This window comes from Xyrauchen texanus, chromosome 22, assembly GCF_025860055.1.
Source record: "Xyrauchen texanus isolate HMW12.3.18 chromosome 22, RBS_HiC_50CHRs, whole genome shotgun sequence".
Classification (NCBI taxonomy): Eukaryota; Metazoa; Chordata; class Actinopteri; order Cypriniformes; family Catostomidae; genus Xyrauchen; species Xyrauchen texanus.
In genome coordinates, this window is record NC_068297.1 from 37,863,847 (window position 1) to 37,889,380 (window position 25,534).

General features: G+C 36.1%; 1 protein-coding gene across 4 annotated transcripts in view; it reads right to left on the reverse strand.

The window, feature by feature from the left end:
• Positions 1–3,290: 3,290 nt before the first annotated feature.
• prkd3 (protein kinase D3) overlaps positions 3,291–25,534 on the reverse strand; it is a 97,943-nt gene continuing 75,699 nt past the window's right edge. For all 4 annotated transcript variants that reach the window (XM_052153827.1, XM_052153828.1, XM_052153826.1 and 1 more), the window contains 10 exons: positions 23,912–23,989; positions 16,354–16,645; positions 15,402–15,454; positions 15,094–15,166; positions 14,872–14,978; positions 13,193–13,354; positions 11,492–11,590; positions 11,120–11,387; positions 6,251–6,336; positions 3,291–6,165 (listed from right to left, as the gene is read on the reverse strand). In XM_052153827.1, the coding sequence (XP_052009787.1) occupies positions 5,992–6,165; positions 6,251–6,336; positions 11,120–11,387; positions 11,492–11,590; positions 13,193–13,354; positions 14,872–14,978; positions 15,094–15,166; positions 15,402–15,454; positions 16,354–16,645; positions 23,912–23,989 (1,392 nt within the window). In that variant the 3' untranslated portion in view covers positions 3,291–5,991. The remainder of the gene's footprint in view (positions 6,166–6,250; positions 6,337–11,119; positions 11,388–11,491; positions 11,591–13,192; positions 13,355–14,871; positions 14,979–15,093; positions 15,167–15,401; positions 15,455–16,353; positions 16,646–23,911; positions 23,990–25,534) is intronic.

Here is a 25,534-nt window from a genome sequence, read left to right on the forward strand (position 1 = left end):
GCAATGCCAACACATCAGCCTTGAAATCTTTGGTTAGCTTTGCAGAGTTATTTTTGATGTTGGAGCTGTAGGTCCTAGCTCCCATCCCTTATCTAAACCAGTCAATGATAAAACGAACATATCTCCAGTTCACAAGGTCTGGTCATGAAATAAAATGAGAGAGATAATTTGTCTGCCCAGTTTTCCTCTCAACTGAAGATGAACACTTATCAGGCAGCCATGTGGCATGGTGCACATCTTTAAGCCATTTACAGAGAGAGGAGATAAAGAAGCTCATTCAGAGATGCCTTCATATCTGGGGAAGTGGATGAGACCCATCCTTAACACTGACTTACAGCAGACCTCTGATGAACTTCCTCTGATGTCTTGTGCATATAGTAGCGTAGTTCTGACTATATTCATAACTCTTAAGATATCGGTTTATTCCACTGAAAATGCTCAAATTGGCCCAAACAGTATTTGTTCTCTTAATGTCTAATTGCATATATCTGTGCTTTTTATTCTGTCTATAGTTAGGTCTGGTCTTATTGACATTTACATTTATGCATTTGGCAGACGCTTTTATCCAAAGTGACTTACAGAGCCCTTATTACAGGGACAATCCCCCCGGAACAACCTGGAGTTAAGTGCCTTGCTCAAGGCTCGAACCAGCGACCTTCTGATTACCATTTATGTGGTTTAGACCACTACACCACCACCACTCCACCACTCTTATTGATTTTCTGCATCTTGCATCAAAAACACTGTGTTGCCTGTACTGCTGGACTGCCCCCTGCAGAGTACTACTCGCAAAGACATGAAGATAGTATTTCAAGCTTGAAATGCTCAGATGGTAGGACATTTAATTTTTCAAGAGAATTTAACACACCAAATTACCAAGTTAAATCAACAACCTTTTAGTTTTATTATTATTCTTGTTTAAACTTTTGACTCCAAACTTTAACCCTATTCCTTATAAATTACAATCAACAAGCCCCTGTTGTCTCGCATAAACAAGGAGAGAGAACCCAAATGCAGCATTTTAATGATGGTTGAAAACTATAAAGTTAGAGATTCCACCATGTATATAAACAAAAGAGATTAGCATCAACAATAAGAAGGATACAGAACACTTAGCTTCATGACGATACTAGACAACTCATAACTGAACATGAAGGGTATAAATAAAGGTACAAATTATGGGTAACACAAAACAGCTGAAGACAATGATGAGTGGAGACAGGCGAGGATGATAACAGTGAATCTTGGGATACGTAGTGAAGAAGGTGATTTAAAAACAAGAGTCTCTTGAAGACTGGGGGAAACACAGAATATTTCATGACACCTGTGGGTTTAACTGATCACAATATTAATCACAATATATGCAAAGGGTCTGTTAGTCATACATTCTTCCCTTTTGCTGATGAACTGGAAGACATACTAGTTATTTAAATATGAAAGCAACCTAAGCCAGTCCTCTTTTCTTTCAAAACTGTGAGTGTTGTAGAGAAGGCCACAGTGCCTGATCACTGCGGTTACAAAACTGCATGCAGCTGCTGTTGATTGGAGCTAACTTGTGGTGCCACTGTTATAACGTGGTTAACTCTGCTCTGGCAGGCCGACATGCTAACAAGCACAAACAGGCTCCTTGACTCAGTACTGCCATGTTGTGATGATTAAACATATGCCAAGTCTGGTAAAAAAGGTTAAAGATTGTATTCTCATTTAGGCCTATTCATCTCTCCACTTAAAGAATTCTGTAATTGTAAAATCTAGCTTTTGTCATACATTTAATAAAGAAAAGTCAAAACCACAGTCATCGGATGTAGCTATACAGTTGTAAAGGTGTTCTAAAATGGTTGTTCATGTTCATGTGGGATTTCCGAAACATAGCAGGGAAGAGTCATTCATATTTATCTAGAAAGCACAACCTGATTTGTTACGACTAGGTTTAATGGTTAGGTTATAGTTTCTCTGATCAATGAGGTAGCGATTTCCAGGTTATTATTCCTGAATCATCCAATTAGGAATTGCTTTCCTTGATGCCTGAATTTTCCAGTACCCTAACATTGACATTCCGCCAAGTTATTACAAGTGCTATCTCACATCAGACATTTTTGCATCAGCCATGTGTACATTTTCCTGTGGTGCGACCGATAGCACTTTATGTCAACAGCCTCAGAAATCTGCATCGAAACCATGAAGTTATCACATTCTTATAATCTGTGACAAATGTGATTAGAAGCTCACATGTTTTCATCTAAGATTATATTTTTCCTCCACTGACATTTAGGTTTAGGGTTTGGGTGTAGATTTAATAAAAACTGCATTTAATTTTCACTGTATAACATCCTTGAAAACTAAAGACAACTCACTTTTGGTGATCCTCTGTGGACAGTTCACCTGGAAACTCAAAAACACTTCCCAATTTGACCACCGGGACAGTGGTTTGAATATCGGTGTGCACGGACTGATTTTATCTTAAAAGAACTTTAGGCTTCAGACTGTGTTGATTACTGGCCCAAATCAAAAGAGCTAGATATATGCCTTGGGTTCCTTCACCATTGAGAGTCTATGGGAATTTTCCAGATGTTTAATCGTCTACCAGGCAGTAATCAAAATTATGATTGAAAAGTATGAGCAACAGTAATAGTTATGTTTTCCTTAGCAAGCACCAATAATTAATTTCATGTTTTAATGTGAGTTTGAAAAATCATCCTAAAACACTTGGAGTGTATTGTTTTTATTCAATCAGTATGTACTAAAATATACAAAACACTGACACTTGCCAATCCAGCAGCAACATTGAGTAATATTATGATGCAGAGAAATCCTAAATCCTTCTCTCCCAGATTTTAATTGTGCACAGAAAATCTTTCATCTCATGGATGGTAAAAAGATCGACTTAAACATTGCTTTATTTACCAAGATATGGCAAATACCTCTAAATGTTCAGACTGTCTAATTTCATGTATAAGAAACAGCCAAATCTCTGTTAGTTTCCACTAGGGTGTCTTTAATGTCTAACAAATAATAATTGTGTTTGTTTGTGTGTGTGTGTGTGTGTGTGTGTGTGTGTGGAGGGGCATGGGCACAATATACTAGCTAGAGTAGCCTACATTCAGAAACCCAATTTCTAGGTATGTGCATGAGTTCATCAAGTACTCGTTCAGCTTGAAATATTTGACAGGTAAAAACACTGGTGGAATATACAGTCTATATATACATATATATACATATATATATATATATATATATATATATATATATATATATATATATATATATATATATATATACACACACACACACACACTGATCAGCCACAACATTAAAACCACTGACAGGTGAAGTTAATAACATTTATTATCTCATTACAATGGCACCTGTCAAGGGGTGGCATATATATTGGGACTATATAAACAACTTTGACAAGGGCCAAATTGGATGGCTAAACGACTGGGTCAGAGCACCTCCAAAATGGCAGGTCTTGTGGGGTGTTCTTGGTTTGCAGTGGTTAGTACCTACCAAAAGTGGTCCAAGGAAGGACAACCAGTGAACCGGCGACAAGGTCATGGGCACCCAAGGCTCACTGAAGCATGAGGGGAGCGAAGACTAGCCCATCTGGTCCAATCCCACAGAAGAGCTACTGTAGCACAAATTGCTGATAAATGTAATACTGGTCATTATAGAAAGGTTTCAGATCACACAGTGCATCGTAGCTTGCTGCGTTTGTGGCTGTGTAGATGCAGACCGCACCATGCTGGCATGTGAGCTTCCGATCTGGACCATGGAGCAATGGAAGAAGGTGGCCTGGTCTTATGAATCACATTTTATTTTAGATCATATGGATGGCCAGGTGCGCATGCGTCGTTTACCTGGGGAAGTGATGGGAACATAATGCACCTTGGGAAGAAGTGTGGAGGCAGAGTGATGCTCTTGGCAATCTTCTGCTGGTAAAACTTGAGTCCTGGCATTAATGTGCATGTTACTTTGACATGGACTACCTACCTAAAGATTGTTGCAGACCATGTACACCCCTTCACAGCAATGGTATTTCCTGATGGCAGTGGCCTCTTTCAGCAGGATAATACGGCCTGCCCCACAGCAAAAATTGTTCAGGAATGATTTGAGGAAAATGATTTGATTTCAAGGTGTTGACTTGGCCTCCAAATTACCTAGATCTAAATCCAATTTAGCATCTATGGGATGTGCTGGACCAACAAGTCCGATCCATGGAGCCTCCACCTCACAACTTACAGGACTTAAAAGATCTGCTGCTAACGTTTAGGGGCCAGATACCACAGTACACTTTTAGAAGTCTTGTGGGGCCCATGCCTCGACGGGTCAGAGCCATTTTAGCGGCATTAGGGGACCTACACGATATTAGGCAGGTGCTTTTAATGTTGTGGCTGATCGGTGTATATAAAACAATATTGCTATTTGATTTTTCTTTTGTTCCTTTGCCTGACTTGGACAAAAATAAAACGGATTCCCTCTCCAAAAGAGAATGGATTGCATTACATTGGTTGGTGCTGTGGATGCACGGCTTTAGTTTGCCCCAAAATAAAATTTAAATGGTTTAAAGTGAACATGTCTCTTCAGAAGACTTGGAATGTATGCTTTTATGTGTGAGTGCAAATAGTAAAAAAATAATAATAATTCTGTCAATCTAGATGTTATTTATGCATAGTGCAAATTATTTCATATGAAAAATGGGTTCAAATGTTGAAGGTTGAACTTAAATTCTAAATTTCAAACAATCAAATACTTGTTTTTTTCTGTTAGAGTACTCGACTACAAAATTACTGAAAATGTCCATCCCTACCAATTTATCCAGCTTCCTTTTCAAAAAGTAGGTGGTGTTTACAAAAACATCAAATGAAACCAAAATATTTCCTCTTAGATATTCCAGTTCTGGGATTCATAATTAGAAAGGTTCATTCATTGGTACAGACCGAAAGAAAGAAAATAACATAATACTGCTCAAATTCTTTATCTAGTAACAGTTGTTAGAAGTTTTTTAATTAATCAATTCAAATTTTTTTTTTTTTTCATCTATTTGAAAAAAATAAAAATGCTAGGCCTTGCACAGTAGGCTTTTGACTGACATGGTTTTTCTGCTCTGCCTAGCTTTTTTGAGACTGCAATATGAGGAATAAATAAAAAGATTGGCTCTGTAAATGCTGGTGAGGACAACAGCTTTAGAACAATGTAAAAAAAGAGAGACAACGTAGAAAGTCTTTGGTATTTTGAAGATAACATCTCCCATTCCATCTGACAGATTCAGTTCAGAAATGCATTCAAACTTGCTGTATTTGAAGTGTGCTTCTTGTTTCATCCATCGACATGTGGTTGGAGAACAGCACTGCTGTTTTAACTGTGATCCTCTGGGTTATTGATCTCCTACACTATAATGGTGTGCCATTATCTCACTTAACAATTTAACTGTACCAGCTGCAGTGGTTGTATTGTTTAGAGCAAAAAACGACCCATAATTGAAATCTTGTTTTAAGACAATTACATATAGAATATAGAAAATTACAGAAGGGTAAGAAAGTAAAAAAACAAAAAAATTCCATATTCCAGTTTGATCACTCTTACCAATGTTTTACTTCATTCACATTCGTAACTAACTTCTCATTAAACTATAGATTTTGTAGAAACCTGGGTTTTAGCAGACATAACATGCATCTCTATAAGAAACAAATGTAACAGCACCTTTTGGAAAAGAACAGTCATTAAGACTTTGGAATGCAATCCCAATTAATACTTCTACTTAACTAACTGAAAACATCTTCATAGTCATTAGCATTATAGATCCACAGTAAGAGATGTTTCCAAGGCTCTCGTTGAGTTCCAGAAAGCAGTGTGATGCCTGGCTGGCCTTATAACAGTTTGCTCCCATCACATTCTGCCAAAGATTGGCAATGTGTTTTAATCTCTGAAGCAACAGACCATTGACCAGATGCTGTCTTTGATGCTTTTGATTGCCTTTCACTCATTTGGCCACTAGGGGTCCTCATCCATATCATCAAGGTTTGGAGCCATAATGAAGTGCTTAGGGTACATTAGACTGTGCTCATAAGCGTACTTCTCCCAGCGGGCATCATCGCTTTCATGAGTAATGTAACGTTCCCCTCGGCGTGTTTCAAACTCTCGCAGGTCTAGCCACGTCTGGTAGTCCTGGGACAGCACAGACATGTAAATGTTTAGGTATAAAGCTCTGAAGTATTTAGAGAAGTTATCACACAGGTTTGTGCAATCTTACCTGTAGCCATGGATGACTGAGGGTCTTGTCCACACTGTAACGCTTCCTCATCTTGACTTGGAGGAGATTGTTGATCAAATCTGTGGCTGTAAAGTTACATTTAAACACATTTAGACTGGTTGATACAATGGCTCCAAAAAGTACTTGGAAACTTACTACACACTTAACAGTTATGAACTAGGGTTGGGTAAGAAAAATCATTTTTAGGTTATCGTAATCTTCATTTGATCCTGATATCGATTCATAAAATCAAAAGATTGAACAGTCACAAGACAACCACTAGTTAATCTCTTTAACAGGCCAAAAGGACAAAAGAGTAGAGAGAAATTACACACACAACACAACTAAATAATTGTGTGCTTTAAGAGTTACGGTAATGCGGATACAAGTCTAAACAGGTAAAGTACACTTAAAAGTACACTTGTTTTGGTGAGGTATTAATGTAAACACAGTAATTAAATCTAAATTAAATTTAAATAGCGTTGTAAATGCAGCTGCTGTCTAATATGTAGTTTATATTAATTAAACAAAAACAAGAAAACACAAAAACGGTTGGACAAATTTAGTAGCTCTAAAACATATTAATGCATTTTAATCATACAATGAAGACCAGTAATTTAAGTAGTTTTATATTATATTTTTCAAATTGTGAAAGCGTACTTGAATACATGATATTGCTGTTATCACATATTACAGTATGTTTACTTGTCTTGAATAATCACATCTGATAGCTTTCAATGGTACAATGTTTACTCAAATTAGTTAGTATTTTGTAGTGGTATTTTTGTAAAACGAAATGACGTGCTCCATTACACGTTTCGCTACAGTTTCCCAGTGAAATATCCAGCGGGGGGCTCTGAAAGCAATTGAAATGGTGTCGCAGTCAGACAAGGTTTTAAAGGTGAATGTTAGATGGAGGTTTAAATTAGTAAAATGTTCCTCTCTAACCAAATTTGAACCTAACCAATACTGTCCTAAAAAGAAGTGCAATATAAAAAGGACATTTTCTAAAGCAACAATGCCATTTTGCGTTTGTGTAAGTTTGTGTGCTTGGCTGGGCTCGAACCATGGTCTTCAAAGTTCAAAATCCAACACTCTATCAGGTGAGCTACTACACAAGCTAATCGCACTGGAATAAGTGTGTAAAAGTAGGTGGGTCTATAATACAAGCATTAAAATGTGTTGTTTTTCAATTGAAATAGGTAAAAGTGTTTCGATATCATAACATAGCAGTGACTAAGTAATAGAGAGAAAAATATGTGTTTATAACTTTGTACTCGTGATTTGTGTGAAAGTGAAAAAAACGTTTTTGTTTTTGTAGCGCATCTAGTGTTAATTTCAGAATGAAACTGAGGAGAAATGTAGAACGTAGCACGTAAAACTCAGTTTGCAAAAATGTTGTTATAGTAACCTTCATTCTATAAGACAAGGTTGCAGCGAAAAGGACATTATAGCTGAAATATACCCAAATAAATCTGAATAAATTCAATAGAAATCGAATGAATTTTTAAGCTGGTGAATAGGATTCGAATCAAATCAGGAAATCTGTATCAATGCCCAGCCCTATAATGAACTGCATTAGATAAGAAAATATCAAACCTAAAATATTAAAGCAAATACTTTGAACAAGGTGTTGAGGTGATTTTTAGCTGATACTATATGTTCATCTTGAGGCCACACAGGTATCCTAGCAGAGTGTCCACAGGTGTATTTCATTACATTAACTATGGACATGTTCCACTACAATCGCAAAGTGTCCAAATATTATTTCCCTTCATTTTGAACATTATGCTGTTTTATCATTTCAAACCTAACAAACTAAATGCTTTGCTTATAAGTGTGAATATGCCATCTTTAAAATGCCGCTTGTTTTTTTGTTTTGTTTTTTTAATCTAGTTCACATGCATTTTTACAACTGCATATTTTGTCAAAACTGAGTAACAGCCAAAATTAGGTCTAAAACTATGATCTTTCCTGTGAAAGATGGATTTGGCAGAACTCTGCTCAGATTCTAAGAAAAACAGAGTGAGACTATTTTATAATCCACGTCTGGCTGGACAATAAAAAAACAAAACAAAGAGGGTTTGTAACAATAAATTAAGCTACTGTAATGACAAATTTAAGTATAATTGCTCCAACAAACATATTGTAATGATGTGAAATGTAGAGAAAGAGAAATGACATGTATAGCGTTGCAGAGGAGTATGACAGACTGAAACTGGGAGAGGCTGGTGTAATCTTTCAGGTCTTGGGCGGACAGAACTATTCTAAACAGATGTGGGAGTGGACAGTCTGCTCACTGTCTGACAGTCGTCTGCCCATCTCACAAAAAGTAATGATATAATACTATCTATAATCTATCCTCGGTAATTTTAAAAGAATATTTAAAGATTAAATAACTAATTAGTCACTGAATCCCTACAAAAATCAATCATTAATCACTACCATGAATCCTAAATACTTTGTTTTTATTTTTAAAACTATATCATTCGTTTAATAATTTTAGGTGAAATATTTTGCTTGAAAAGTCTGCTTGTGCAGTCTTTTTTCTAAATAAATGGCACATGGTTTCATATTTTGGCATTTAAAGGAATAGTTCACCCAAAAATGCACATTTTCTCATCATTTAATCACCCTTACGGTATTCCCAGATGTGTTTGACTTTCTTCTGAAGAACACAAATTAAGATTTTTAGAAGAATTTCTCAGCTTTGTAGCTCCATACAATGCAAGTGAATGGGTGCCAAAATTTTGAAGCACCAAAAATCACATAAATCAGCATAAAGGTAATCCATATGACTCCAGTATTTAAATCAATGTCTCCAGAAGTGATTTGATAGGTGTGGGTTAGAAACAGATCAATATTAAATCTAATATACATTTTTATTTGATCATAAATTCTCCCCCCTTCTCAGTCAGTCTCCACTTTCACTTTCCCATTCTTCTTTTGTTTTAGGTGATTCACATTCTTCATGCATATCACCCTCTACTGGGCAGTTTCTAACAAAAATGGACTTAAATATTGATCTGTTTCTAACCTTTCATATCACTTCTGAAGATATGGATTTAACCATTGGAGTCATATGGATTACTTTTATGCTGCCTTTATGTGATTTTGGAGCATCAACATTTTGGCACTTATTCACATGCATTCTATGGACCTACAGAGTGGAGATATTCTTCTAAAAACCTTGTGTGTGCTCTGCTGAAGATAGAAAGTCATACACATCTGGGATATCATGAAGGTGTTTAATAAATAAAACTCATTATTATTATAATTATAATTATTCAATTACAGAATTAGTTAATTTTCATTTTTGGGTGAACTATTCCTTTAATGCATTAACATTCATTCATTTTTATGTATGTGGCTCAAGTTTCCATACATTTTTGGGGCCACCGTGTCTCACTTAATTTTAATACTTGCATACATGCATCCCATAAACACAGAATCTACACAGTGAGATGGAAACATAATTTATTCTAATATTTTTAATAGAGAGACTTGTGCATCCAATTACATTTTGGTGCCTCTCTACAGTATAATATGCCACTTTCTGTGTCATTATTTGCAATATTATGATGGTATGATGATTTATATACTTCAGTACTTGTGTAAATATAACTTTGTTTACCTTTGTTCTGTTTTAGTTCTGATTTAATGGGCACAGGAAAAGTGGGTCTGGGTGAGCGATATGTCTGCAGGAGCATGTGGCCATTCATTTACAGAAAAATTAAAAACCGACTTTTTTACGGACATTTTGTGACTGTTTGTTAGATGGAGCTCCCATAACCTACATAGAAGCAAAAACACACAAGAAGTCATAAAAACTGTGGATATTGGAGAGTTATTTGTTCAAAATTCCATATTCGACAGTTCATTTATTTATTTTTTTCTCCCATTTTTCTCCCCAATATGGCATGCCCAATTCCCAATGTGCTCTAGGTCCTCATGGTGGCATAGTGACTCGCCACTACACAGCAGAACATCACAGATGTGACATATTGCTTTAGTATTATTATTTAATGGCATTAAACATGATCTTTTCCCCATTTAAAGCATTAATTTAAATCAAGATTTTATTTTGGGATTTCTGAGTGCGTTTTTGACTGTAGTTGTCACCTCCGGCTAAGCAGTTTGCTACCCGTCCCTGGGTTATTATTAAATCCCAAAAACCTGCAATTTAATTCAAATAAATATATAGTCTATATGTGTTGCACGTTGAACGCGTGTTGCTCATGAGGTGTGTTTTAAGCGTACAAGCGGCTGGCTTCACACATTCATTTTGAAGCATGCAGCACATGCAAATTACATATTCATTTCTTTAAATCGCAACCATTTGTGGTTTCATAATCATACTTGGACAAATACAATAAATATGTCAAATTCTATGACATTCCACATTTTATAGGTAATGCAACTTTTATGACTGGATTCAGTGATTCAATCGTTGTTTCCGCACCATGGTACGGCAATATAAGCAGACTGACTAACATTAATTTACATACTGAGATGTAAAGGCCGCATCACCATGCTACCACCTTGTGTGAATTCTTAAAAAAGAATCCAACCGTCATCATAGTATTAAGTTTACAAATCAAATATTTTGGTGTACACTACAGCAGTTTTGCAACTAAACAAATTGCACTATATCAATACTTGTACATATAACAAAAACCTTTTCAGCGACCCAATCAAAAAGTTTTATTTTTAATTATAGATTTTATTTTTAGTAATATTTTTCAGGACATTTCAGGGAAACCTTCTATCCAATAATCATGAAGGTGTTAAGAAGTGAGAGATTTATTCTTGAGAATGTATCTTCTGTCTATGAGTTCAAGTTCAAATCGTTAATGTGGATCTCCCTACCCTCTGCAGAGATGTCTTTCCAGGGAGTTGGTGGGTACATGAAGGCTGCGTTTTGGATCTGGTCATTAATGTCCTCATCCTCATTAAAGGGGAAGGTGCCACTCAGGCTGACGTAGATAATGACTCCTACTGACCACATATCCAGTGAACGGTTGTAGCCTTTACTCCGCAGTACCTCTGGGGCCAAGTACGCTGGTGTGCCCACCACTGAGCGGCGGAAAGATTTTTCCCCAATGATGCGAGCAAACCCAAAGTCACACAGTTTCACCTGGAACAGGACAGTAGTCTCATTGAGCAAGCAATCCAGTTGATGTGTGATTCATCAAGTCTAGAAAAATGGCAGGGAAGTTTGGTTTATTCACTGTGTGTTACCTGAGGAAACGGCTCTGCAGATGCCAACAACACATTTTCTGGTTTCAGGTCACAGTGAACGATGTTCTTAAAATGGAGATGTCGCAAAGCTACAAGGATCTACAACAATAAAGTAGTCACTTATTTCCATGCAAATATCAACTCAATGTACATCTCTAAAGCTTCAACTGTCCATTGATGTAAACCACCATGGCAACAAATCATCTTTGCAAAAGTACACGTTATAAGTGCAGAGGTGTGGAGTGGTCCGCAGGGACATATCCCTTTGAATGGGAAGAAAAACCCTTGATTTGTCCCTAGTTATGATGTATTTTGTGTATTTTTCCTTTGTCTGTAATTTCTTTGAACACCACAAAGGATTAACATCACACAAAAAAAAACTGATTTCAGTTTGTTCTATTAAAAAATACAACGAAAAATCCTTAAAACAAGATAGGGATGTTTCTTCAACTTCTGACACTTTTAGATCCCAGGGGTTGATTTTTATTCTAACAAATAGATTTCAACTTTTTTTCTTTTTGTTATATAAAAGTCACATTAAAATAAAGTTTTTATCAGGCCATAATCATTTATTTTAAGTACTTTTTAAATGCCTTATATGTATAGATTTTATTGTTTTTGCAATGACCCAAATTTTCAATATTATTTTTATATTAAATCCCTTCAAAATTAAATCCACTATTAAAATCTATTATACAATTTCAAATTTATTGTGTGAAAAATTCCCTGTTTTTTTTAAATAACAACTGTCTCTCAGTTGTGGTGTAATTTCAACCACACCAAATAATTTTTTTCGAAATAAAAGTTGACAAAAGTTAGCGAAGAGCATGCTTGATAAAATATTAGACAAATGATGTATGAAGAATTTTTTTTTTATCAAATAAAATTAAAAGTAAATATCACTTGTGAGCAGAATATTATTATTGTGAGTATTTTCCAATCAAGCTGTAATTCTTAAAAATTATGACAATATTATTTAATTGTGAGCATTTAGGATACATAAAATGTTAACTCTGAAATTAGCCATAGGATTTTATTTCAAAAATATAAAAAATGTGACATCCATCACTGTAATTTCCACCACAAAATTCTATGAAACACAATACAGAATTTATGATGAGCTGGAAATCACATTGTGCTGGGAATTTCAGAAAAAATTATAAAAATAACAAATATCTTGTGATACATGTACATACACTGGCTAGTGGTTAATAGAGAAATGTAAAAGTTTGTGAGAAAAATTTTAAACGTTTTAACGAGACATTCTAAAAGTCAACAGTGCTAAAATTGCCCCGAAGTTGAAGGAAACGCTGATATACCTACTTCAGAAAATATAAAGTCTTGTTTTCAGAAAAAATCTACAAAAATGTAGAGGTTTATCCTCACAACAAGAAAAACTATTTTAAGAAAGTTTATTTTTCTGACAAATAGATTTTCACTGAAACATTGACCCGTGACACTGGAGACAGAAGCATCTTAGCCACATCAGAGCTGCTCTGTGATTTAAGTTCTACAGCTAATGGATGAGTTTGCATGGCCCCACTGCTCTAATAAACCCACAGACCCACTCCTCGAATTTAGCTCTTTCATGAAATAAATTATACAGCTGCATCTAAACAAGACATTTCAGAATACAGAGATAAATAATGTTAAACATGACTTGGAGACAACAGGAGATATTTAGTAAAGTTAGCTACAAACCTGTGTGACCAGGAACTTGGTAATGCGCTCTGGAAGTTTGCTCTTCTCACTTGAGAGGATCATTTCCAACATGTCTCCATGGAGTTTTTCCATGACAACAAAGACTCTTTCTGGAGTCTCAAACATGCACTCCAGGTTTACAATGCCAGGATGATGCAAATTCTTCATGAAAAAAAGCATAAACATATTTTACCAGCTTGATTCTCTCTCTCTCCTCCATTATGTATTGAAAAAACCTGCTGCAAACTTGCCGCAAATTCGCCACTCATTATTTTCACATGCAAATGAGCTTTGTAGCAAACTCTTCATTACCAAAGGTTTGCTGCAGGTTCACAACTGCCAGTGAAGAGCACAAACTTCTGGCAAACATTTGCGGCTGATAGCAAGCTCATTTGCATTTGAAAATATGAGTGGTGAATTTGCGGCAAGTTTGCCAGATCTCTGGATTTTTTGCACTGAACGCAACTGTTCAACTGTATGAGGCACTAAGCGTTCTCATCAAAATCTGAGCATACTTTGGGCTTTAGGCTAGTATTCACATTCAAAATTCATGGGTGAATTTCACAGAAACTCTAAGGAACATGTATGGGTGACATTTCACCCCAAAATTATTAAAAAAGTGAGAAAACAAATTGAAAATAAATTGCAGTTTGCAAACCAATTTACCAATATTTTTAATGTTTTAATAAAATGTATCTACAGAAGATTTTTTGGTGACAATTTTCATAACAATTAAGTAATTACCAGTGTTGTATTGATTAAGGCCTGTTCACACAATGTCCGTTTTGGTGCTATGCATGTTGGGTCCGACAAATTGTCCACCAGGAATCCAAAGGATTTTTGGGCTTCAGACTGCAATGAAAACTGACTGACCAATCCAGTCTGGCTAAGCAGAAACGTGATCGTGGTTGAGCGAAAACTACAGTTAACATCAGCAGGGCATTTGATTCCTGGAGGGACCTTTGTTTGGTTTTGGGGATCAAAACCGACCCTGAATTGGCGTTCTTCTTATTGGACAGGAAAGCTTACATAACAGCAAAGCATGTGAAATATAGTGCCATAAGGATTGATTTGTGTAATTATAGGATTGATCTTGCCTGCACAGTAATCTGTCATTATTCAGCAAGGTAAACTACAATAACACATGAAATGAATGCAGTCAATGTACCATGCAAAGAAAAGTGATTACTTCAAACTACAGTCTTGCATAGTCAGAACTATATCCACACTTTGTTTTAGCTCTGTTCCAACATTGGAGAGTCAAATATAATATATATTCTCAAAGTTTGTAGTAAAACAATCATAACTGTGTAATTTTAATTATGCTACCTCATCTGTTGTCTCTTTGTGCATTGCGTCATTGTTTTGGCCGATGCTCGCATCCCTATATAGTGTGTGCACGATCATGAGCAACAGGCAGCTGGCTGCAGTTCACTTAACAGCCACAAGTGTCATTAATAACAAGGGTTTCTGAATCTTACATACTGTACCTTTAACAAACACAACTTTTGAATTATCAATGATAAACTTTAATGAAAATAATGTCACAATGCATAACATCTAAATAGTACTAAAATAATTATATTTTTATTTTAATTTGGGGTGAAATATGACCCGGACATGTTTTCGTAAGATTCACCCTCATAACTCTCATTAATCTCATTCCAAGGAATTCTTACCTGTAAAATTGCTACCTCGTTCCTCAGCTGGCTCTCCTGTTTGGTGGGGAATCTCATTTTGTCAATGACCTTGATGGCCACATCTCTTCCTGTTTTTCTGTGTTTCCCTTATAACAGATACAAAGCACACTTAAGAACCCATCATTAACATGAGATGGTGAAACGAGGGCATGAATCACATTTATGAGGCACAACTCAAGAATGCTGCATATCCATCTGTACCTCCGTAAACGATGCCAAACTGTCCAGAGCCCAGCACTTCATCAGCAAAGATCTGATAGATTGAGCTGATGTCCTAAAGACAGAGGAAACAGAGCCGTGGGCTTTTATAATTGACCCATATTAAATGCATTTAATTTCTTAAACAGCTATAATTTTATAATGCAATACAACATTTTTGTATTTCCTCTCTCAGTTCTTCGCATTATTATTGTGGTATAATTTGCTGTATGCGAACAAACATACAGAAGTGTCAATAAAAAGGGTGTGCTGTTGGGAAAAATTGTCAGTAAACACAGCCTCACACTCACCACGTTTTCTTGGATTTGACTGTTTGACACAGAAATACTGATGGATAGTTCCTCTGCAACACACACAAACAAAACACTATACAGTCATTTGGATTAAATTCTGATATTTCATACAGGTCAGCCCATTTTAGAAAGTGGGATAAAATGGGGATCAAAAAATTATAATTCTGTAATTTTTTTTTCTTTATTAGTTGTAATCACTTCAACTGAATGCAACAAATTACGAGGTGTCATAGTTTTCAGAATAAATGTGCAATTTTTTGCTTTGTGATTTATGCATAATTTTCCATAATCTTGTGTTCGACTCCTGCATGACTTGAATCTTACTAAAACAAATCGTATTTAAAATGAATGATGAATTGTAACATAAGCAGACAATGACAGGTGACCAAAAGTCATACACAGAAAAGGACAGGAAATCTCAGAAGAAAAACTTTTCTGTGTATTTTTGGTGTTGGATTTGCCCTGGTTTCGTTTCTCTTGTCTAAAGGTTAATCCTTAACGGAGTATGTCATTCAACTATATCCCCTGAATGCAAATTCTGTTTGTTTCGTAACTAAACAGCTTTTATTAATCCAGACCTGTCAAACCCTTTTTAATCTTCAGTGTCTCTCAACACAATTAAATGGAGGTGCATTAGGATATTAAAGACTGAGCCATTCACTCTCAAACGCCAGAATATTGCTGCAAATCTACTTGATTTAGAGGCATTTTCAGGCAAGCTCCTTTGGTTCTTATCGATATTTAACACTACAGATAATACTGGTAAGACATATAGAGTCTCAAAAATTATTTCATGTTCAACTGAACAAATAACAGCATACAGGTTTGGAACGATATGAGGTTGATATTTGGATGAACCCTCCATTCATACTGTTTGTCAAAGACTCCAGATGATGCCCTAATTCACTTCACGGGTCTTTAAAGAGCTCTACTCAGCTCAGCTACTCACTGTGATCTTTACTCTGTCCTGCAGCGGCGCCGATGCTGGGCTGTGGTGTTACTGGAACGGGCATCAGGGCCTGGCGTATGGCCCTCTCCCAGCCCTGCGCGACCTCCAGCCCCACGCCACCGGCAGCCAGCGCAGTGTTGTGGATGTGGAGGTGGTGGCCGATGGTATTCTCTCCCACATAATAAACCATGGTGGCAGTGATGATCTCAAAGCAGTGCGGATTGCCCCCCAGCGCTAAACTACTGAAGTCGTGTGCAATATCCACCTGTAAGATCTCTGACAGGGGAATCTCCTGTGGGTCAGAAAATGAGTCAGAAAATCAGATGCTGACTCACTGATAGTTAGATAAGACAGTTTACCGATTTGCTGCATTAGCATCGCATTTGCTCTTTGAGTCAGAGAATGAGTCATTAAGTTAATCTATGAGAAGGCAAATCAAAATCCAACTCTAAGCTTGTTCGGCAAAGAGATCACAAGTTTATCACACCTAAAACCTGAGAGTCAGAGTTTGAGTATGTATGACTCTAAGGCAGGGTTATATAAAGAGGAGTTTAATTCCAGCCTTCCTGTAATTTTATACTATTCTACTTTTAATGTCCGAATTTGCATTCTGTCAGAATATGAACTACATTTGATGAAGAATGTACTTCTTGGCTGTTACAAAAGCATGTTCCTTAGACAGTGTTGGATAGTAATGGATTACATGTAATGTAGATGATGTAATCAGATTACAAAAATCAAGTGTTTGTAATTAGATTAAATCACATTTTAAAATACTCGTAATCAGATTATGGCTACTTTTTATGGATTAAATGATTACCTATTAATTAGGCAAAGGCAGTAAATTGTTCATAATTAATTGATCCCTTTAATTCTTCTTTTATTAAATAATGAAACATTTTCCTTCTAAATCAGACTACAGTGCTAGTGAGTATTTAATGGAGGGTGGGTGCAGTTGCCGAACCGACTGCATTAGTGCGGTAAAGTTATAGTTTTGCAAACTGCTTTTGTACTCAGCTTCAAAAATATACACGAATGTGCTTTTGAGATAAATTGTGTGATTGTTTGTTTTTGTGATGTTTATTCACAGATAGACTGGTCCACACACTGATCCATTTAAGCATCATTTTGAAAACGGTAAAAGCTTATCTACTCAAATGCATATGACATAACATTTTTAAAAAGTAATCCAAAAGCAATCAGATTAGATTTCTTTAAAATGTAATCCAAGAGATTATGTTACCGACTACAATTTTAGTCAAGTAATCTTTCCTGCACTGTCTTTAGGTACACAGGTATTATGATTACATTCCTGGACAGACTTAATCTGGGAACGTAGGCATTGTCCTGTGACCTGAATGTAGGACATAGTAACAACTGCAAAAATAATGCACTATTACCTTTGGTTAAACAACTACAATTTAACCACAAGAAACAACATTCTTAGTATATATTGTATAACACTTGAAGCTGAAAAGAGCCATCTGACTTGCTGTTCTCCGACACTTTTTTTTTTAAACTCAGCATTTTGAATGTGATGTCTTCACAGCTCTTGTTTATTTTATTATGACTGGAGCTAAACCCGCAGGATGGTGGCTCTCCAGGACCACATTTGATCGATGTGAGTAGAGCTCGATTAATACTTTTTTCTATGATCGATGACAACGGTTACTTTTGTGTTTAATTATCCGATCTGCAGAACCAACTTTTAATGATTTTTCTAATTATTAACACAATGATAAGGTACTTATCCTATAACAACAGAAAACATAGGTTATGCATATTTTAATAATTATGTTTTAGCTATTATGTCAAGTATTTCTGTAACATGTTAAAGCATGAATGGCAATACAAGCAACACATTAAAATATTACATTAATATTATTCATCCAGTTGCCATTTATAGGTAGACCCTATATTAAAAGAACCGATAATCGATTAAATAGAAAAGTGAAGTTAATTTACCTGAAAACACCACCAGTTGGCATTTATCAGTAGACCTGATAGTTAAGTACTGATAACCGTTGAAATAAAAAAAGTGTGAATATCTGAAGAACATACTGGTCAAACTGATTCTCTTTAGATGTGACCAGACAACTGTTGATTAGAAGGGAAAAATCGTCCATGCAGTATCTCCAGGTTCAGAAATGTGGCAAGTTTGCTCTTGACAGTCTTTCAAGAGTCCACCTTCAGCTCAGCCCCCAAACTTGATCTCAAACGAGACAGGAAAAACAGTAGCTGTGGCCAATCAGAGTAAATGCTGCGCCTGCGGTCTACTCTGAATATAAGATGAAGTGCTTGTGGTTTGGTGGGTGAATCATGTGACCCAGCCCTATGAAGAGCTACATGATTACAGGGCAGCACACCAGAAGTGCTCGCGTGCATACATGTGCGAGTGTGTGTGTAGGCTAGTCTTACCAAGGCACCAAGACACAGCTAGCACTATGTAGGAGATGGTCACTCCATAGTGATGGGGGAGGGCTGCGGTTATCCTGAGACAGACCCGAAACCCCTTTACCCAACGAAAGGAGTACAGAAACCAAAAGTAGAGGGCTTCCATCTTCAAAAGAAAAGACTATGGTTTCCAAATGTGCAAATTTGACAACTGATACACAGACAGTTGTGAATAAGCAGTTCTATATGCTCTTAAAAAACTGCACTTTTGTAGAAGTATTTATATATATGTGACATTTACAATAATATTTAATGTTGAGTATTCAAGTGATGCATAGTTGCATAGTGATCACACGGGAAGTCGGCATGGCCATATTATGCTGTCTCACCGACAAGCTCAATCACCTTTATGACTGATAATATACATTTATACCATTTAATCGGAAACTGTGGAACTTTATTAAAATAAAGCTCAAATATAAAGTCTTTCATGCTCTATAATCTATAATTTTTGAAACAACTGAATGTAGATAACCCCAGATGATATTTCCTTCTTCAAATTTAGACTTAAAAAAAAAATGCAAATTTTGGCTGACAACGATTTAATCACCAATAAATCATGCATGCCTACATGATATATGGTTCCATAAAGATACAGATGAAAATTAAATGTATAATATCAAATCTGATGCTATGGCTACTCCAGCGGATTTGGGAATTATATACCTCTCTCTAAGTGTGTCGATAAGAGTGGGTTTTTAAACCTAAAAATCGATTGTTCATTATACTACTCACAATTGATTCTGCTTAGAAATATTAGATACAAGCAAAAATTGCCTTTGTTACAAAAATTATTTATTATACAGAATTATGTAGTGCCTCAGCAGTGATGAATTAAAAAAATTGACTTGCCAAGCTGATAATAAAGTGGTGTGTTAAACAGTCATAAGCACACCCTGAAGTCTCACACAGGATGATGAGGTTTCCAGCCATTAGTTTTACATCTGGGAATATTGAGTGTGTGTTACAGAACGTCAACAGAAACACACACACACACATTTTTCAAACTTAAGAATACAAATGGTTGCAAAAATCTAAATGACAATATTGCTGTATTTTTGTTTTAGATAGATTTCTCTGTAGCAACATGAACATTCACATCTGCAAATGTGTACACATAACAAAGACCAAATAACAGTTCTCAGTTGCAAAATACTAATTTGGAAATGTTTTCAATTTATCTACAAATTTGGACACTTTAGTCACACAAATATATATATATATCAGGGTTTCCGTTGTCCGGTAATTACCGGACATTGGCCGGTAAAAAAATTCAATGTCCGACAAAATTAAATCTCTCCGGTCAAATTGTCCGATTAAAATTGCCTAATAATCCCGTCCCCCTAACACAATCTGAATTTGAGAATAAGCCTAAAATGTATGAAGCAAAAATACACCGATCTCTTGCTATGTTATAAAGGAACAGGCTCTATCGTTTGAAAGTTATGAAACAACATCGCATGCTGCATTTCAAATAAAGCGCACGCCTAAAACGGCTGCAATATAGACCTAAACAACGAACGATTGAGTGAGACGTTTCAAATATGGCCAAGCCCAGGCAGACTAGCTTTAAAAGCTTTTTCAGAGGCCAGACGAAGGTGAATCAGGAACATCTCATTATAGATAGATCAGTGCTTCTAATCCGCGCATTCGTGCAGTTTTTTCTCTATCATCAAAACTGAATAGCCTATGTTCATCAGTGCATGGTTACAGTCTATATCAAGCAGGAACACGTTTGTGTGCATTTTATTTTGTGATTTCACCGGAATTAATAGAGAGTCTCCGCAACGGCGATAGATTGAAACGCGCGTCCTAGTGAAGATTGCGCAACTCGCGCAGCGCGTCGTCCATGCAACTGATAGCAGCGGACACGAAGCTCAGCTTGATTTCAAAAACAACAGATTTTAGCGCTAGATCTCTTATTTAATAACGGACTAAATGAATGATCTGCTAGTTAACTGGAGATGTTTTATTTATTTGTATTAGGTACATCCGTGCCTCAATGTTTCAAAAAGTGAATGTGTGTGAAACCACAGTAAAAAACAATTGGCGTTGATTGACGCCAATCGGACGTTCATGTTTTTTTTTCCGTCTATTTGAAAGTTAAGCTAATAATAATATGTTGCATTCTATACGGCCTGATTATGTCATTTTTTAAGTTACATAGACTGCCTCCAGTTTTCCTCAACTTGACTAATTAAGAGGCGATATATTTGACCGGCATATCATCAAAATGTCCGTAAAACGAAACCTCTGTGACCGGCACCATTTTTTTCTAGCGGAAACTCTGATATATATATATATACACACACAGTATATATACACATACACACACAAGCTGGAGACCAAATGTTTGGAATAATGTACAGATTTTGCTCTTACGGAAATAAATTGGTACTTTTATTCACCAAAGTGTGAATAAAATTAATAACGTGAACATTTTATATTACAATTAGATTTTTTCTTAAACTACTTCAAATAGTTCTCATAAAAAATGCAATGACAGCTTTGCAGATCCTTGGCATTCTAGCTGTCATTTTGTCCAGATACTCAGGTGACATTTCACCCCACACTTCCTGTAACACTTGCCATAGATGTGGCTGTCTTGTTGGGCACTTCTCACACACATTACAGTCTAGCTGATCCCACAAAAGCTCAATGGGGTTAAGATCCATAACACTCTTTTCCAATTATCTGTTGACCAATGTCTGTGCTTCTTTGCCCACTCTAACCTTTTCTTTTTGTATTTCTGTTTCAAAAGTGGCATTTCTTTGCAATTCTGCATGAGGCCTGCACCCCTGAGTCTTCGCTTTACTGTTGTTCATGAAACTGGTGTTGAGCAGGATGAATTCAACGAAGCTGTCAGCTGAGGACATGTGAGGCATCTATTTCTCAAACTAGAGACTCTGATGCACTTATCCTTTTGTTTAGTTGTACATCTGGCATTCCACATCTCTTTCTGTCCTTGTTAGCGCCAGTTATCCTTTGTCTTTGAAGACTGTAGTGTACAGATTTGTATGAAATCTTCAGTTTTTTGGCAATTTCAAGCATTGCATAGCCTTCATTCCTCAAAACAATGATTGACTGATGTGTTTCTAGAGAAAGCTGTTTCTTTTTTGCCATTTATGACCTAATATTGACTTTAAGACATGCCAGTCATACTGTGGCAACTCAAAACAAACACAAAGACAATGTTAACAAACCAAATAGCTTTCAACAGTGTTTGATATAATGGCAAGTGATTTTCTAGTACCAAATTAGCAATTTAGCATGATTACTCAAGGATAAGGTTTTGGAGTGATGGCTGCTGGAAATGGGGCCTGTCTAGATTTGATCAAAAATGTGTTTTTTCAAATAGTGATGGTGCTGATTTTTACATCATTAATGTCCCGACTATAATTTGTGATCAGTTGAATGCCACTTTGGTGAATTTAAGTACCAATTTCCTTCCGAAACAGCAAAAGCTGTACATTATTCCAAACATTTGGCTGCCAGATAAGGTCATATATATATATAAACCTAACCCAAACATAAAGTTCAGCTTTACTGTCCAAATTAATTTAGGGGCCACTGTATTTAGTCTGAATGTCAAATTCATTCATAAAACTACATTGAAACAATAACTGATACATTAACCACAAATGCTTTCTATTTGAAGCAGTTCATGTACCTTTCTGAATGCTGTTTCACTTGAGCTAACGCAGAGGAGGAGGGGGCATTCTGTGGTACTTGCCAGATACCTCAGTGATATTTGTGAGAGGGGAAAGTACTAATCCTCAAACGCCTTTAGCTGTAGAGCAATGCTCTTTATGAGCAATAAATTATAATATTTTGACCTTACAAAGATCAAAGATGGACTGCAGCATAATCGGTTTCATGAGAGGTACAGTACAAGCATGAGCAACATTATAATTTCCTGTGTTATTTTAAAGGTTGTTTTCATTAACATGGAAATATAATTTGATTATTCAACAGCTTGAAACATTCAACCAACAGAAAATACCATATGTATAAACCATAAAATGTATAATTACACAAAAGTTTTCGCCATAAAAGCATAAAAACTCAAAAATTAAAAGACATCACAATACAGTCTTGGGTGTATGTCATGGAACTATTAACCTGGATGCACAATATTTGTTTAGAATCATGAGATCACAGCACTTAAAGTTTCAGTTCACCCAAAAATGAAAATTCTCTCATGATTTACTTCCCTCTAAGATGTGTAATGACTTTCCTTCTTCAGCAGAACTGAAATGAAGATTTTTTTTTTGTGCCCATTTCAGCTATGTTTGATAATACAATGTAAGTAAATCTGAAGCAAATCGATAGGTTGGTGTAAGAAACAAATTTAATTGAATGACTGGAGTTGTGTGGATTACTTTTATGCTGGCTAAATATGCTTTTTGAACCTTCAAACAGCCAGCACCCTGATGGCACTTGTTTACTTGTATTGTATGGACAAACAGAGCTGAAATCTGCTTATAAATATCTTCACTTTGGTTCTGCTGAAGAAGGAAAGTCATTCACATCTGGGATGGCTAAAAGGTAAGTAAATCGTGAGAGAATTTAAATTTTTCATTGAACTAACCTTCAAAAGAAACTAACGAACGAACGAACGAACGAACGAACGAACGAACTAACTAACTAACTAACTAACTAACTAACTAACTAACTAACTAACTAACTAACTAACTAACTAACTAACTAACTAACTAACTAACTAACTAACTAACTAACTACACTACCTACCTACCTACCTACCTATAGAGGGGTGGCTGTGGCAAAGGTGGTAGAGAGGGGTGGCTGTGGCAAAGGTGGTAGAGTGGGTCGGCCACTAATCGCAGGGTTGGCGGTTCGATTCCCGGCCCACATGACTCCACATGCCGAAGTGTCCTTGGGCAAGACACTGAAACCCAAGTTGCTCCCAATGGCAAGCTAGCGCCTTGCATGACAGCTCTGCTGTCATTGGTGTATGAGTGTGAGTGTGAGTGTGATTGGGTGAGTGGGACACAGTGTAAAGCGTTTTGATAACCACTAAGGTTAAAAAAGGCGCTATATAAGTGCAGACAACATATTAAAGTATATATAAAAAAGGACTTACTTTGTAATATTTGGCCCCCGAGTCATTCTGAAATAGAGTTAGGCTCTTGCTATCCAGTCTCCAGTAGTGTCTCTTTCTCTGAGGACAAAACATAAATTGGATTCACTGCAAAACCCTGGCAGACCCTGGTTTTGAGCAAAGATAAATTGATGTGAATTTAACAATATAAATAGATCTTACATTCATTATATAAGATGATGGTAGTGATGTTCATTCTAAATCCACTCAATGCTCCATAAGTACATGTCGTGCTGTGGCTTTCACATTAAGGTGCTCATAATTAAAGCTGAATTTAGTAACTTTTCACTGTTAAAATCCTTTCTCCTATCCCAGCTAAATATGCAGAGACAATTACATTATTAGCAGGCATATCACCCAAAAGCTCTAGACTGGTTTCCCACTGAAGCTAAAAAGGGTTGACCCATGTCAATACTTGGATGTAAGACCACCTTGTGAAAACTAAGGTTGCTGCTGTAAGATGTGTTAGGAAGGCCTGAAGGGGGTGCTGACCCTGTAGTCTGTGTGGGTCCTAATGTCCCAGTATAGTGATGGGATCACTATACTGTAAAAAGGCAAAACTTTTCAGATGAAACATTAAACAAAGGTACTGACTCTCTGTGGTCATTAAAAATCCTAGGACACTTCTCATAATAGAGTAGGGATGTAACCCTGATGTCCTGGCTAAATTCCCCCATTGGTCCTCATCAATTATTGCTTCCATGAATTGGCTCTATAACTCTACTATCTCCTCTTCACCAGTTGCTGCTGTCTGTGTGGTGAACGTAATGCCACACTAAGGCTGCCGTCGCATCATCCAGGTGGTGGTTGAGGAGAACCATCTGGTCACTATGTAAAGCGCTTTGAGTTTAGTGTCAGAAAATGGTGCGAGTTGGAGGCAGGGCTATGTTTGTTCATTAAAATGCAGATGGGGGTATATTTGAAAACTGTTTGAAAACAATGTTTACTTATGCAAATAAATTTTGGGCTGCAGAAATTACACACTTCAGCTTTAAGCCACCCTTTAGTTAGCTATGCTACAAGTACCTAACCTAAAGGTAGTAAGTAAATTGAAAATTCTGACATCATTTACAATCATACTATCAGACTATAATCCAGTAGTGTTTATCTTGCATATAAAGAATGAGGATCAAATTTAGGGTGAAAATATCAAATTTAACATAAATTTACACAAATTACAAAAGAACATAAAATGTAGGGATGTCCCAATAAAAATATTTGAAAATGAGCACCGGTACCGATAAATCCTTTTCGGTACTCACTGACAGAGATACCTGTTTTTTTTTTTTTTTTTTTTCTAAATTCCATATCAACAGTTTATTTACATTTATCAGCAAAATTGCTTCAAAATAAATGTATAAGTTAAAACTTAAATCAGTTAAAAATAGAACAATTCATTTGCAGAATTATGTTTTGGTCAAATAAAGTGCTGCACATCAGAGCATTGCTTAAATATAATACAATTAATATTGATTAATTGATAGTTATTATTATAATTATTAGAAGTAGTACTACAGAGAATATTACATTATTTATATTAACTATACTGTAGTGACACTGTACATTTATGCCATACTTTTTTCCCTTTAAATTGAGTTTTTATTT